The 15,801-nt window shown below is 35.7% G+C and overlaps 1 protein-coding gene across 1 annotated transcript in view; it reads right to left on the reverse strand.

Annotated features, from left to right (window-relative positions):
• LOC150074909 (heat shock cognate 71 kDa protein-like) overlaps positions 1–15,801 on the reverse strand; it is an 80,059-nt gene that overhangs the window by 20,478 nt on the left and 43,780 nt on the right. Inside the window, exon 5 of the mRNA XM_090389354.1 lies at positions 1,745–2,030. Within this exon, the coding sequence (XP_090245480.1) occupies positions 1,745–2,030 (286 nt within the window). The remainder of the gene's footprint in view (positions 1–1,744; positions 2,031–15,801) is intronic.

Genomic DNA, 15,801 nt, shown 5'->3' on the forward strand with positions numbered 1-15,801 from the left:
TGCAAGGATAACTAAAGTACAAAAAACCGATTATGCTTTAATCAAATGAGAAAGAATCTTAATTCAAAACCAGTACAGCAGGCCCCTGTTATAACGCGGTTCGCTTTACGCTGATTCACCATAATGCTGTTCTTGCATATCTGACTATAACACTGTCACAGATCACTATAACACCCTTTTACAGATTGCATTTTTGGCATATTTAACGAAATCTTTTCATTTGATGGAGTCACAAGCTTGAAAATGAATATAAAAATACGGTTAAAACGTTTCCCATGCCGACTTGAGAAATATTCCCATGCTCAGTGAAATTCTCTCGTGCACTAATTTAATTGCAGTACAGTGACTTGTTACATAGTTCCGAGATCAACATTTTAAAAAAAATGATCACGTATATTGCTTGTAATATTTGCATTACATGCATTTATCCAAAGTCCAGTCATCACTCAGTATAGTATTAGACATCGTGCATAACAATGTCTAATATCGTAACAATGTTCGATGTCTCAAACATTGTATCATAATTAATGCCACCAACACAGTTACATTTTCGAAGAGTTAATAATGGCCAATAAGAATGAAAAAGCAACAACATCTGGGTGCAGTACGAAGACTATAAATGTAAGAAAAATACTACTGAATTTGAAAATTAAATTAGATGTTTTTAAGTGAATCAATCCGGTCAAAGACAAGGGGATGTGTGCCATAATTTAGGATTTGCAAGTTTAACTGTAAGAACAATTATGAAAAAATAAAGAATTAATTTTAGCAGTGGGAAAGACAGCTGTTCCACTGCAAGCAACTAAGACTAGGCCGGCTATTAGGATTGAAATGGAAAGACTAACTAATTTTATTGAAGATAATATCCAATGCAGAATTCAGTTATGTTAAATATTATAAATAATAAAAAAAAAAAAATTGAGAGAGAGAGATTAGCCTATATGATGATCAGAAGAAAACTCACCTAAAAAAAAAAAAAAAAAAAAAATTGGAACCATTTAAAACTAGTAAGGGCTGGTTGAATAGATTTAAAATCCAGGGAGAAGGTGCAAGTGCAGATCAAGGAGCGAAATTTTCAAAAAAGAACTTGTTAAAATTATTGAAGAGGGGTATTGTGTGTTATAATTCTCAACAAGGTTATAACATAGATGAAGCAGGACTTTTGTGGAAAAAGAAGTTTCATATTGAAAGAAGAAAAAACATGCCAGGTTTCAAAGCAGCGAAGGATCAATTGATTTTATTGTTGGGTGGTAATTAAGCTGTGGAGGATTTAAAATTAATACCCTTTCAGTTTATTTGGAAGAGGGCCAAAGTTCAACCCAAAAGACTCATTTTTCATAATTAAATTCATGATTTTAATTGGAATTTTAAGTTTAATTTTGATACATAAGTAGTTACCACATAATCATATACGTATGTAATGCAGAATATTTTATATGTACAAATATTTGAATATTAAATATTTTGACTGACATTTATGCATCTTTTCACTACTATTTATTATTGATTAGGAAATATCCTATGGCACCGACCACAACTCACAAATACATACATTACCTTATGGGAATGCGGCGCTCGCTTAGCGCTCTGTTTTTTCCGGAACGCATTATCAGCGTTAAGCGGGGGTCACCTGTATTAATAATTTAATGAAGGTAATTTACTTATATCATTATTGATTGCTGATCCATATTTAAAACTACTAGTTATTTTAAAATATATGCAAAAGTTATTTTTATGTACTGACCTGCACTGCAGCTCCATATGCAACAGCCTCATCAGGATTAATACTCTTGTTCAGATCTTTGCCATTATAGAAATCTTGAAGAAGCTTTTGAATTTTTGGAATACGAGTAGAACCACCAACTAATACTATATCCTGTACTTGGCTTTTGTCCATTTTTGCATCTCTTAATGCTTTCTCTACAGGTTCTAAAGTACTTCTGAAGAGATCTGCATTCAGTTCCTCAAACCTAGCTCTTGTAATAGTGGAATAGAAGTCCACACCCTCAAACAAAGAATCTATTTCAATGCTGTAAGAAAGATGAACTGTTTTAGATGAGAATATTACATAAGCCTATAAATATCAGTGAAAGAACCATTTTAGCTTCCCTTTTAGTGCTCTTAAAAATAGAATAAATATATATATATATATATATATATATATATATATATATATATTCATTCTTGCTTATTTTATGAATTTTCTGCAAAAAAACATTTGAAACAAAACAATAGATTTTTGACCTATTTCAGTAGTTTTATACCCTTTTCTAATGAAGGTAGTTGTGTGGGATACTGATGTGAGTTGTGTGGAAGACTTTAGGTTGCAAGAGGATTAAATGGTGAAAAGCAAAGAAGCCTCATGATTCTGAAGCAGCATAATGGAATAAGTCTATTTGTACATATTACACAGTACGGTATTACTATATGGTGATATATTAATGCAATTTTAATATTCTTTCTCCATTAAAAAACTAAATATACAAAACTGGCCAGAAAGATCAGAGATGTGGCATCATTCAGGAAGAATAGTTGCAGAATTTGAGTATTCTGTTCCATCCTCACGATTTTTTTTTTTTTTGCAGGATGCATAAAAAATATACATAAACAGGAAACTTCTGTTATAAAGCTTATGTGGCCATATGAATATTTTTCTTGCCCTCTCCCACTCCAATACTGAGTACAGCACAATATGATGCAGCTTCTGGAGGGTTAACTTTAATACCCACATTATACGCTAACTGCATTATAACCAAAAATAAAATTTATATTTTTGAAATACATTTCCAAGAAAACTGACTACTAAGCAAGCATTTCTGATGAAATTTCAGTTTTGAAATTCAGTGCCTTAGAAATCCCACACTTCTAGATAAAAGAATAACAGAGAAACCAATACAGTAGGCCCTCGTTAAAATTTGGTTCACTTTATGCTGATTTGCTATAACGCTGTTCTTATATTATAACCTCTATCTCACTGTAACACTATCACAACTTACAATAATGCTCTTAACAGTGTATAAGATTGAATCTTTTAATTAAATTCTTTTACAGACTAAATTTTGGCATGTTTAATGAAAATGTTTCATTTGATGTAGCCGATAGCACGAGAATGAATAGCAAAACAGCAATAAAATGTTTCATATGCTCAGTAAAATCTTCTCCCATGCTGAATTAATTACAGCCCAGTGACTTGTTATATAGTTCTGAGATCAACATTTGGAAATATGAAGTTAAGGAATAGCAGTCTGCTTTTAATATTTGCAGTATGTGCATTGATCGAAAGTCTAGTCATCACTCAGTATGGTGTTAGACATTGTCTCTAACAGACAGCTTACTTGAACATTGCATCATAATTAATGCAAAACTCAGAATGAAAAATCAACATCTGGTTGCTGTAAAAAAAAAAATAAAAAAAAAAAAAAAAAGTTTAAAAAATTAAATTAGACATTTTGAAGCAAATCAATTCCGGTCAATGACAAGTGGATGTGTGTAATAATTTAGGGCTGGCAGGTTCAACTGCAAGAACAATTATAAAAAATAAAGAATTAATTTCAGCTGCAGGAAAGACAGCTTTCCATTGCAGACAACTAAATTGTCTAGGGCCAGGCCGGCTATTATGATTGAAATGGAGAGATCTCTAAATAATTTTAATTAAGATAATACCAGAATTCCATTAAGTTCAATTATTATTAAAGAAAAAGCAATTAACCTATATGAAGATCTGAAGAAAGCTAACTTCGGGGAAAAAAAAAAAAATGTGTAACCATTTAACGCTAGTAAGGGCTGATTCAATAGATTTAAAAAGTGCTATAACCTACACAACACATCAATTCAGAGAGAGAAGCCACAAGTGCAGATCAAGAAGGAGCCGAAACTTGTTGAAGGAGCCAAAAAAAGAACTTGTTAAAATTATTGAAGAGGAATGTTAGATTGCTCAACAAGTTTTTAACAGATGATTAAAGAGGACTTTTTTGGAAACTAATTCCTAAAAGAAGTTTCATATTGGAAGAAGGAAATAAACTTGCCAGGCTTCAAAGCGGCAAAGGATTGGTTGACTTTATTGCTGGTGGTAATGCTGCAAAGGATTTTAAATTAAAACCCCTTTAGTTTATCATTCCGAAAATCCAAATGCTCTTAAATGCTTCACAAAATCAAACTTACCAATAATTTGGAAGGCTAATAAAAAAAGTTTGGAACCAGGATTCTTTTTGTTGATTGGTACTCTGTCCTGCAGTGGAAAGATATTGTGCAAAAAATAACCTTAATAAAGCAATTCTGATCATGGACGCTCGCTTTGCTTGCGTGCCACGACACGCAAGCAAAGCAAGCTTAGAAGACTTGATCATATAAAATTTTTTTTTTTTTTTTTTACATGCCTCCAAACACTACCATCTCTGATCCAACCAATAGACCAAGGTGTTATTGTCACATTTAAAGCTTACTACATAAGGAACACTTTTCCCAAGCTATTATGGTGAAAATGTACCTAGCCTAAAGGAGTTTTGGAAATCCTACAACATTAAAACTGCCACCTACAACATTTCAAGTGCCTGAGATGAAGTGACTCAGAAAACCAGGGAGTATGGAGGAAAGTTTGGAAGAATTGCATGAAGGATCCCCAATAACCTGATGATTCGGTTGAGAAAGTTAAAAGCACAAATTGTTGAGCTCAGAAAAGAATCAGGAGTGGACAAAATTGACAATGTACAAGAGATGATCAACAACAACGGGGATGGCCTATCTAAACCACATGGAAATGACAAAAGAACAAGGGCTTTTGATTGCAATTGAGGGAGAAAATGATCAAGATGCAACAGACAAAGAACCAATAAAGTCGCTGACTGCAAAATTTGCAATTATTTCTGGGAAAACAACTGTGCCATGGAACAAAGTTCTAAGGTAATAAGAAATTTAAAGATAGAAATGAATCTTTACATTTTGTAGGAGAGGAGCAGGAACAAAGTACAATCAACATTTTTCAGTCTAAAGATACGAAAACTTGACAGACCAGGGCAATCAGATTAATAAATTCATGATTTTAATTGCCATTTTAAGTTTAATATACAGGGTGTCTCAAAAATATTGGTACAAACATTTAGGGGAGGTAGGTAACATCTGAAGGATGTGTGAATTGCATAGGAACCCATAACTGGAAACTTCATGGGAAAGTAGTAGCAGAGGCACAAGAAGCAGAAATGACACCAGACAATTAGTGGCAAACTTTTATTTGGCATAATATTAACAATGGAGTACGAGATGGATGCATTTCGTATGTTACAACAGATGCTCGAAGGTTCCACCATGACATGCAATGCATGCGTGACACCGATGCAACATGGATTGGCGGACGCGGTTGAACACACCTGGAGTTTCTTTGACAGTAGCAGCAGCGCAGATGAGTCTTGCCACAAGATCCATTTCCATCTCCACAGGAGATTCATACGATAGATTTGAGGGGCTCAACAGAAAGAAATCAAGGCTCGATAAATCAGGTGAGTGTGGGGGCCCAGGCAACAGGTCCACCACACCCAAAACGCCTGTTCAAATGGTCACAAACACCTTCCATAATGGGCAGGTGGCCCTATCATGTTGAAACCAAATGTTGCATCTCACATTTGCTGGAACATCGCCAAGTAACCCTGGTAGAACTTGTTCAAGAAAGATCCGATATTCAGCGGAGTTCATGCAGGATGGTAACAGGTATGGGCCAAATAAGCAGTCACCGACCATACCTGCCCACACATTTATTGCGAAGCTTTGTTGTGCCGCATGGGGGTTCACACCGTGTGGGTTGTCGTGAGCCCACACATGAGCATTGTGCTGATTGAATAATGCCTTCCAGAGTGAAATAAGCCTCATCCGTGAACAAAACATAGGCTGGAAAATTCAAGTCTTGAACAATTTCTTGGATAAACCACTGCGCAAAAGCCACACGTGCAGGATGATCTTGGGGGAGCAGTAACTGAACCCTTTGAAGATGAAAGGGGTGTAAGGAATCGTGGTGCTAGACATGCTGTACACTGCAACGAGACACTCCTAAGGCAGAGGCAACGACATGTGTGCTGGTAGTAGGATTATTCTGGACGGCATTCAACACACTTTCTTTCATGGCGGGAGTTCGTGTCAAACGTAGTCTGCTCTCACTACTCCTGTTACCTCTAAATGACCCATAATCTCAAATTTTGACGCACACACGCAAACAAATAGTGGTCCGGTACATGTCTGTCTGTGAAGAGTTCTCCATAAATTGGTTGAGCAGCTTGTCCATTGCCCTCTGCTAATCCATATACTAGGTGCATGTCTGCCAGCTCACAGTTTGTATATCGATGCATGCTCTTCATGCGGCAACTACTGCTTGAATGAGTAAACCAGAAATTTTCCCTCTCGCGAACTGATGAACAGCGCAGTGTACAGACTTACGGTGACGTTTTCGGTTATGGGTTCCTATGCGATTCACATTCCTTTAGATGTTACCTACCTCCCCTAAACGTTTGTACCAATATTTTTGAGACACCCTGTAAAATGTAGTTGCTTACCACATAATTATATACATATATAATATTCTATATGTACAAATTTTTTTATATATTAAATAATTTGACCAACATTTGTGCATCTTTTCACTACCAGTTATTATTGATTAGGAAATTATGGCATAGACCGCAACTCAAAAATACATGTTATTTTATGGGAATACAGCGCTCACTAAGTGCTCTGTTTTTTGGAAACAGAATTATCAGCATTAAGCGGGGGTCACCTGTATGGCATTATACAAGCAAGAAGATGGCTCAGCTACATAAGCCTTCACCCATACATATGTCATTAAGAACTGTCACATGGTTATAGTAATAACTTTGTTAAATGTATCTTTTCTTTAGTTTACTGTGCACTCATTAGAGATACATTATTATAATCTAATACCACTATTAAAAATTACATTAGGAGGATAAATTAAATTATGAAAATTATACAAATTGTTGCATAGAGTGCTAATGACATAAGCATGTTTATCATTTAATAGCCTTTGCTTTAGGTGAAATTTTACAGAGAGAGAGAGATAAGTGGGAATGAATAAATTTTCTTAACATTTTAAAATAGTTTATTTACACACATTAAGAAATTACTACTTACATGATGTGCACAATATATTAGCACACTTAAGAATTGTCTTAAAATATTTGGGTTTTTTTTTTTGTTGTACACTGGATTTTACTGTACATCATTCATAAAAATGCTCGCATTTGTTTAAGCACTCATATTTTATGGCACATTTTCTTTACACTGAAGGCCTCAACGCAAAGTTTCAAATATGCTGTCGTTGACTTACGACCAGCCGCACTTATGACCACAAAAAAAAAATAATAAATAAATGAATAAATTAATAATAAATCAGGAAGTCACTACTGAGGACACCCATAACCCAGGTGAGGAGGCACATCGATGACGGGAGGCCTGAGGACAGCACCAGGCACATACTCAGTTGCTCTCTCTCACATATCGTACAGGTCTGGAGACCTCATTTTAGGAAGGATGAGGATTTGCTTGAGCGTGGACAGAGAAGGGCAACAAGATTGGTGAGGGGAATGAAGGGATCCTCTTACCAAGAGAGGCTTAACTTCTGCAAATTGCAGTGGCTGGAAACTAGGTACCTGCACAGTGATCTGATTGAGGTGTATAAAGCCTTGAATGGGTTGAGTACGCTGAATTCTGATGGGATCCTTCCACTTGTTCAGATTACAAACCTAAGGGGACATAAATTCAAATTAAGAAAAGACAGATGTAGAATAGATGTGCGGAAATTTGCCTTTAGCCAGTAGGTGGTTAATTGCTGGAACAAAACTTCCATATGTCGTTGTGGAAGTTGATAGGTTGAATAAATTTAAGGAGGAACTGGACAGGCATTTGGAGGGAATGGTGTGATTTTTTTTGCTGATGCTGCATAAGCTCATACACTTGCTTTCTTGCATCACATGCCACTACTACTACATACACCCAGTTGCTTTCAAGCATCTGTTGTGTGTGGTGTATTAATTAAAATTCTACTGAAATATGCATAAAATGTTTAGTAAAAGGAAAATGCCTTCATCTACATATACGCCAGTCAAGGAAAACTATTGATTTAGAGTGCAAAATGAAAATTATCCAGCAGTATGAAGGCAGAAAGAAAGTGAATACGATAGCACGTGACTTTAGGTTATCACATTCCACAGTATCGACGAGACTTTAGGACAAAAAGAATTCAGGAAGCTGTGAAAGGTTCTGCACCTATTAAGTCTACAATTTTAACCAAACAACAACGGGAACCCATCCATGAAATGGAGAAATTGTTTATGTGGATGGAAGATTTAATACAAAAAAAAAAAAAAACCCCACACCCGTGAGCCTTCACACAGTGCAAGCAAAGGCTAGAAGTTTGTTTCAGAGTTTAAAATCACACGCCGGAGACAATTACGCAGAAGATTTTCAGGCTAGTACTGGGTGGTTTAAGCGTTTTAAAAAAAAGATTTGCTTTGCATAATGTCTCTATAAATAAACATCTACCTCAACCCAAGAACATGACCCTGATGATGCATAACCCAACACAAGCAAAGATTAAAAATTGATTTTGTAAATTTCATTTGTATTAATTTTAGATTGTATTTTTGTGTTTACAGTACAATATGTACAGTATTTTTCACATTATGTACAATATAATTATAGTTTTGTTTTTTATAAACAGTATGAATAATAAACCAATTAAAATGTAGAGAACATTTGAATTTAACCTCAGAGAGAAAACACACCTAGGCGTAGAAACAAAGATGTATGTACAGTATCGCTACGTAAAAGATAAAAACATTACTGTATTTAAAATGAAAAATAAAAGATGATAAAAACAAATTATAAAGATGATAAAAAGATTAGAAAGGTTAAAAAATACTGTTAATAAATATATGGCCGACATACGACCAGTCAGTCAGAACAAAAGCCGGTTGTAAGTCAACGACCAACTGTACTGCCAACATTTCACATTTGGAAGGTTTAATATTGCCCTCATTGCCTTCCCCTCATTTTCATCCAACTCATCGGCAATATTGTCACTAGTTCTTTGAATATTCTCCAAAATGTTGGTGTCACTTAGATATTCAGCTACTATGACATCATTTAACTCCTAAAAATTCTTCAAGAACAATTTCTCCAATGATCAAACCTCTTGCTTGGATTTCTTCACAAGACTGTTCAATGTCTTGTAGCAGTTCATCCCCCTCATTGCTGTTAATTGGCATTTTAGCAAATGCCTGCTTTTGCTAAACAATTCAATTGTTTCCATCACATCTTGACTCCACACTTTTGCCAACTCTGATATGTACATCTGCAAATCAATAACAGAATCTATAGGTTGGTTGGTTTCTATTCACAGTAGAAAATTTTTTCAGTATGTGCCTTTGGTAGTACATTTTCAAATTCTTGATAATGTACTTGGTCCATTGGCTGCAATTTAGAAGTATTCGAAGGGAAGAAAATAAGCTTCCCACTTGTAAGTTTTGAAATTACCAAGTGGGAACCAACCAACCTATAGATTGTTATTGATTTGACTTAATTTCACTTGTCATCCAAGCTTTTTTGTTGTAATCCAACTCTAACAACCTTACTCCTTTGAAATATCAGGATTTACTTTTTGCCTATTACCAAAAGTTTATTTTTCATTACCAGGCAAATTTGCACCAACCAAGACTAATTCTCTCCTTAGTATTCTTACCACCTACACATTATCACCTTTAAAAAGGCAAGTGTCTTGTTCAGCAAAGTTTAAAATATAGACCTGTTTCATCAATAATGAAAATATCTTTGGGCTTGTAGTCCATAATTTTTTTTTTAAAACAGTTTCTTTCCAATGGGTAGCCTTCTTCGATTACAACCCCACTATCACCAGAAATAACTTTTGAGTAAGCCATGGTGCATTTTAAATTTGTGCAGCCAACTAGAACTGGCTTGGAATGCTTTACGCCCCAGAAAAAAGAAAGCATATTCCATAACCTTTCTTTTATTAATGGCCCTGAGATATCAGCGTGTTTTGGTCTTGAATCAACTTCACCCACTTAAAAACAGCTTCATCTACATCTTCGTGCAGGCATAACTTTGCATCCTTCCGACTGGGTCCCGTTTCCTCAAAAACTTTGAGAATCAAAACTGTTTTTCAGAATGGTTGACACTACTAGCAGGGATACCAAAAATTTTAAAGCAACTTTTTTTTTTTTTTTAAACACCCTGATCTACACTATTAAGCACTTCCACTACACAAGGATTTCCTCTTAAACATTGTAATGTTATTTGCACAGCAGTTAAAACAAAAAAACTAATTTAGGGACCACTTGTACCTACCATACAGAGGTAGATGAAATTTAATGAAAGTGGATGACTCATTTCTGTGAAACAGATGAATTTCCAGGATAAAGGAAAATCACTCTCCTAATTTTCTAATAGGGTGCTTAAAATAGAAAAGAGGTTGAGCAGAGCCAATGTCCATCAGGAATATGCCTTAATCTTTGCCAATGACTGTGGGCATATAAATAGTACAGTAATAATAGTTGACCAGCACAACTTCTCGGTACTATAAAGGCTTAATGGGCACCACTAAATTGTGGAATGCTCTTAAGAATTAAAGCCTTTAGTTATTAAAAGCTAAAGTGATTAATTCTTAATCCTTTTAGTTCTTACTTCGTGCTTTCTACAGTGTCAGCTCTGTTGCCTAAATGCCAGAGGTGCGAACAATGCATACCCAGGTCTCTCAAAATCTATTCTTTATATGGAAAATTTTCTTCGTCACACGAAAACTATTTTCAGTGTAATGACCAAGAGGGAATCGAGGAAAAAAAAAAAAAAAAAAAAAAGTTCGCTACATAGAAAAATTCACAACATGGAAGTTCATAAAAGAGGTCTGACTGTATAATAAAAACCTGACAGAACAGATTGGGTCTAGTTTCAAGATACAGATTTTAGAGTTTTCTTAACATTGTTCAAATATTGATCTATTCCAAAAACCTAACTAAAGTTACCAGTAAAAGGGGAAAGGGGGGGGAAGTCAGATTAATGAGTACTTACTATACATCTGCTACGTTCTAGGCCTGATGTACCCAAGCAGAGTAGAACACCACAAGAGCACAACTACATGAACATGGTTCAAAATCATTCATGATTATTTCTCATCTAATATTTAGAAATACAAAAATTTGTATATCTAATATTTATATTTATTATCTAATTGATAAATACAGAAATAACATTCTTGCCAAGAGGATTAATCGTAAACTGCTCTCTAACCTATATGGCCATGCTGGCGAATAAATAAAAAACTTTCTTTGATACTTGACAATATAAAAATAATGTTAATTTACTTTCAATTAAATGGTCTAACATTGAATAATCACTATCATTTAGCATAGAAAAAGATGAGCTGTAGAAGCAAAGCAAACCTCAGAAACTCCTCCTAGATGAAGTATAAGCAATAAATTGAGTAAACAATAATAATAGAGCTGTCTTATTAAGAGCATCAATCATAAAAGGCCCCCATTCTCTTCCATATAAAAGAGAAGATTACAAATAAACACTTTTCCTAGGCCATGAAGTAGAAGTGCAGTTCACATTAAATATTTCAGGTAGCAACAAACATATCACTTGTCTCTGTAAAAGAAACATCATATTTGTGATAAGTCATCCTGAAAGAGGTGGGGGAAGGACTTCTGAATCTAAGAACAAATGACCTCTTCTGAAAAGTTCATACTTAAAACTGTTTCTGTTAAAGTGAAGTTGTGCGCTATACAGGCACTCCACAGCTTGCGTAATACTCTACTTACGAAAATTCGACTTTACGTAAGTTTTGCCAGCCAGTACAAACAAAAAAAACACGTGGAAACTTATTCTGCATCCAGTAGGAATAAATGAAGATACTGTGAACACATCACAATGTGAACCCAATAACACACTGGGGGTTTTTAATTATTTTTTTGTAATTCGTTCCAAGACCTTGAAAGTTGAAAATTTCTATATATAACCAAGCTATTTATCTCTGTAAAAGGTCATTTTATAATGGAGCACTACCCTTTCATCGTTATCGTATTTTCTGTTATAAGAATCATTTCTTGAAGTCACGACCATAAAAGAATATGCACTTTCCAGTTTATTGGGCTTTTTCTGTTAGTGCATCTAATTATAAACAGGTAGTAAACTCTTATTGCATTTGCAATAATCCTGATAACTGGAATTGTGGGTTTTTACGTTATGATATTTTGGGGATATGTTTCCCCTTCACTGAAATCTTCAATCATATAAAAAACAAGTTTTCAGGATCTTGTCTTCATTCCTATTAACTTATTACAATGGTGAAGGGAAAACAACCAATGGAAAATGTAAGTGGTGGCAAGGCTAGGAAACAGAACAAAACTGATTTAGAAATGAAGATGATTTAAGAAGTACGAAGCAGAACAAAGTTTGTCATCTATTCCATGGGAATTAGGTCTAAAACAGCTTTTGGGTGCTATATCAAAGATGGAAAAGCTATTAACAATATGGATGGAAAATCAGATTCAGAAGCAAATGCCCTTGCGTCTAATGGCCATTCAACCAAAAGCAAGAAGTATTTATGAAGACATTAAGAATGAGTATGGTGAACCCCAAGCCAAGTAACGGGTGGTTTAATAGGTTTAAGCATCACTCTGGTTTCCAAAACAAGTGTGTGGAAAAGTCATCAGTGCCGATTCTGCAGCAGCAGAGAAATTTTGCTGAAAAAAAAAAAAAAAATTTCTCTGCTGCTGCAGATCCCTTCTAAATCTCCACAGCCCTCAACTTCCGCAGTGGTGTACTTACCAGCTGGAGAGTTAATTCTGGCAACTATGGTCGAAAGGTAAAACTTGTTGACGTTATGCCCGTCTCCTCTCTCTGCAATTTTATAATTTTGAAATTTTTGTAATTTTCCTGTGCATTAGATGCAAAAAAAAAAAAAAAATAATAATAAACAAATAAATAAATAAATAAATAAATAAATAAATAATTCTATTTACATGTTCATCGAACATTTCTTTTTTGCTTCAATCAAATCAGCGAGCATAGTTGCAAGTGCTGCATAAGCATTTATGCAAATTCCGGCTTGTGTAAAATTCTATTTACATAGAGTTCTGCAGAACACAATCCTTACATAAGTCAGGGAGTGGCTGTATAACACTTTTGACCTCTGGGCTGAGGTGTCTAGCAAAGTAAAGTCTCAGCAAACTAAGGCAGAATTTTTGCATGGAAGTTTAAATAACACTGGAGTTGTTTCGCTTGTGTCTACTGAAGGATTAACAATATTACAAAAAATCACAATAATCCGAGTTTATGAAGTCAGAATTCGAAATTACAAGAAAGAAGCAGCACTGGTAAACTGGTATTGAATTTTTGGAATAGAAGCCATTTCATAAATAATGACAATTTAAAAATTGCTTATACTAATAAGGGGAAGTACATTAGGATTAACAAAGAAGTAAACAAGACAATATTTTATTTATTTTGCTTACTTATTGCTAAAGTATTTAATAATAATGGCAAATCAGCACAAGGAAACCAGGATTATTTAGCATCACACACACCTACCATAAAAAAAAAAAAAAAAAAAAAAAAAAATCAATACTGCTCCATTGATAGGTGGTCATGTCCAACCCAAGCACCACATGTCAGACAACTATAAAATATAGTTGTAGGCATTTGAGGTGGTGGTAGTAGCACACATTGTAAATGCAAGTTACTACAATTGACTTGAGTTAAGCAGAGAATGATAATAGGATGCCAAATAAGTAATCAAATCTATACTTGACATTTCAACAGCAGTGAGGGTTCATAGGCTGACAAGTGGTGATGTGATCTGCAAATGGAAGCAGATTAGTGCTGAAACTGTCACAAAATAACCCAGAAACCTACAAAGCAGTTGATAGAACACAACAAGAGAGCCCTGCAGCAAAGAATTATCTGCTTGGAATACAGATTGCGGCATATACATAGGCCCTCAGTGAGATAATTGGGACACATCATCAACACCAGTACAGTGCACAGGATACTCCCTGATATGAGTTACCATGGTAATGTAGCCATCCTCAAGCCACTAATAACTCCAACTAATGCAAGGCTCCAGTTAGCTTGGTGTAAGGTCTGCTGTTCTTGAACTGTAGACAAATGGAAACATGTGCTTTGAAGTGACAGGTTGCAGGATAATGGTCTATCAGGATAATGGTCATGTCTGGACTTGGTGAATGCCTGAAGAAAGCCATCTGTTGGACCTTAACTACTGATGAAATTATGCAGAAATAGTAAGATGGCCCGAGGCAGTTTTTCATGGTTTGACTACAAACTGAGGTCTATCTTCTAGATGTCCTGGACAATAATGTATGCTGTTTTATATATTCATGTGCATGTAATTTTATTTATTTATATATACACATACATGCACGCACACAGGTACCTCAGTATACATCTGCTTTGGAATAAGTCCAACTTGATATATGCCCTGTTTGGACGCAAAAAATTTTGTTTGGTATACAACCTTTGTTTGGAATAAGACTTGCATGCTTCAAAATGAGTCACAACACCGCGCACTACCCTTGTTTACCTCTCTCAAGACAAAGCCACGACTCAGATGCCAGATCTTAACCCCCTCCCCAAAAACCAAATAAAAGCCGACCAAGGATGGACGCTAGCAAAGTAATGTGCCCTTCCTCACTCGGCTTTCCAAATAAAACCGACCGAGGACGTATGCGCGCGCACATCCTCGATCGACTGAATTCGGTTTTTGGAGAGGGGGTTAAATCTGGCATCTCTGCCATGAACGTCAGTACGACAGTTTCTACCATTCAGTGAACAGCCCGCGCTGTATTTCACGTGTTTGTTTTTTCGCGTAGATGTTTTGTAAATTCATTAACCATAAGTTCTAGGAAAGTTAATGAGAAGAGCCAAGCAATGAAGAAAATGGGGCAGGATTACCACGGAGGTGAAAAAAGATTGTTGATAAGTATGAAGGTGGCATGCGTATCTGGGAGTTGGCTGCTGCATACCGTATGCCAAGAATGACAGTATCTACGATTGTGAAAAACAAAGACGTTAAATCTGCTAACGTTGCGAATGGGGTGAAATTGATTACCAAACAAAGATCAGGGACACTGTATAAGATGCCAATAACAATAGGATTTTTTTTCATGGGAATGGATTAATCATTTTCCCTTTATTTCTTATGGGAAAAATTCGTTTGGTATATGTCCTGTTTGGTATAAGTCCAAGGATCTGGAACAGATTAAGGATGTATACCGAGGTACCACTGCATATAGAGTGTCTCAAAAATATTGGTACAAACGTTTAGGGGAGGTAGGTAACATCTAAAGGAATGTGAATCGCATAGGAACCCATAACCGGAAATGTCACGGGAAAGTAGTAGCAGAGCCACAAGAAGCAGAAATGACACAAGACAGTAATTAGTGGCAAACATTTGACATAACATTAACAATGGAGTACGAGATGGATGCATTTTATGATGTTATACAACAGATGCTCAAAAGGTTCCACCATGAGACGCGATGCATGCGCGACACTGACGCAGCATGGATTGGCAGACACTGTCGAACACACCTGGAGTTTCTTTGACAGTAGCAGCAGTGCAGACGAGTCTCGCCACAAAATCCATTTCCATCTCCACAGGCGAGTCATACACGATACATTTGAGGGCCCCCACAGAAAGACATCAAGGCTCGATAAATCAGGTGAGTGTGGGGGCCAGGCGACGGTTCCACCAAGGCCAATCCATCG

The sequence above is a fragment of the Mastigoproctus giganteus genome, unplaced genomic scaffold (genome assembly GCF_048544385.1).
Source record: "Mastigoproctus giganteus isolate SK-2022 unplaced genomic scaffold, ASM4854438v1 scaffold_15, whole genome shotgun sequence".
Taxonomy (NCBI): Eukaryota; Metazoa; Arthropoda; class Arachnida; order Uropygi; family Thelyphonidae; genus Mastigoproctus; species Mastigoproctus giganteus.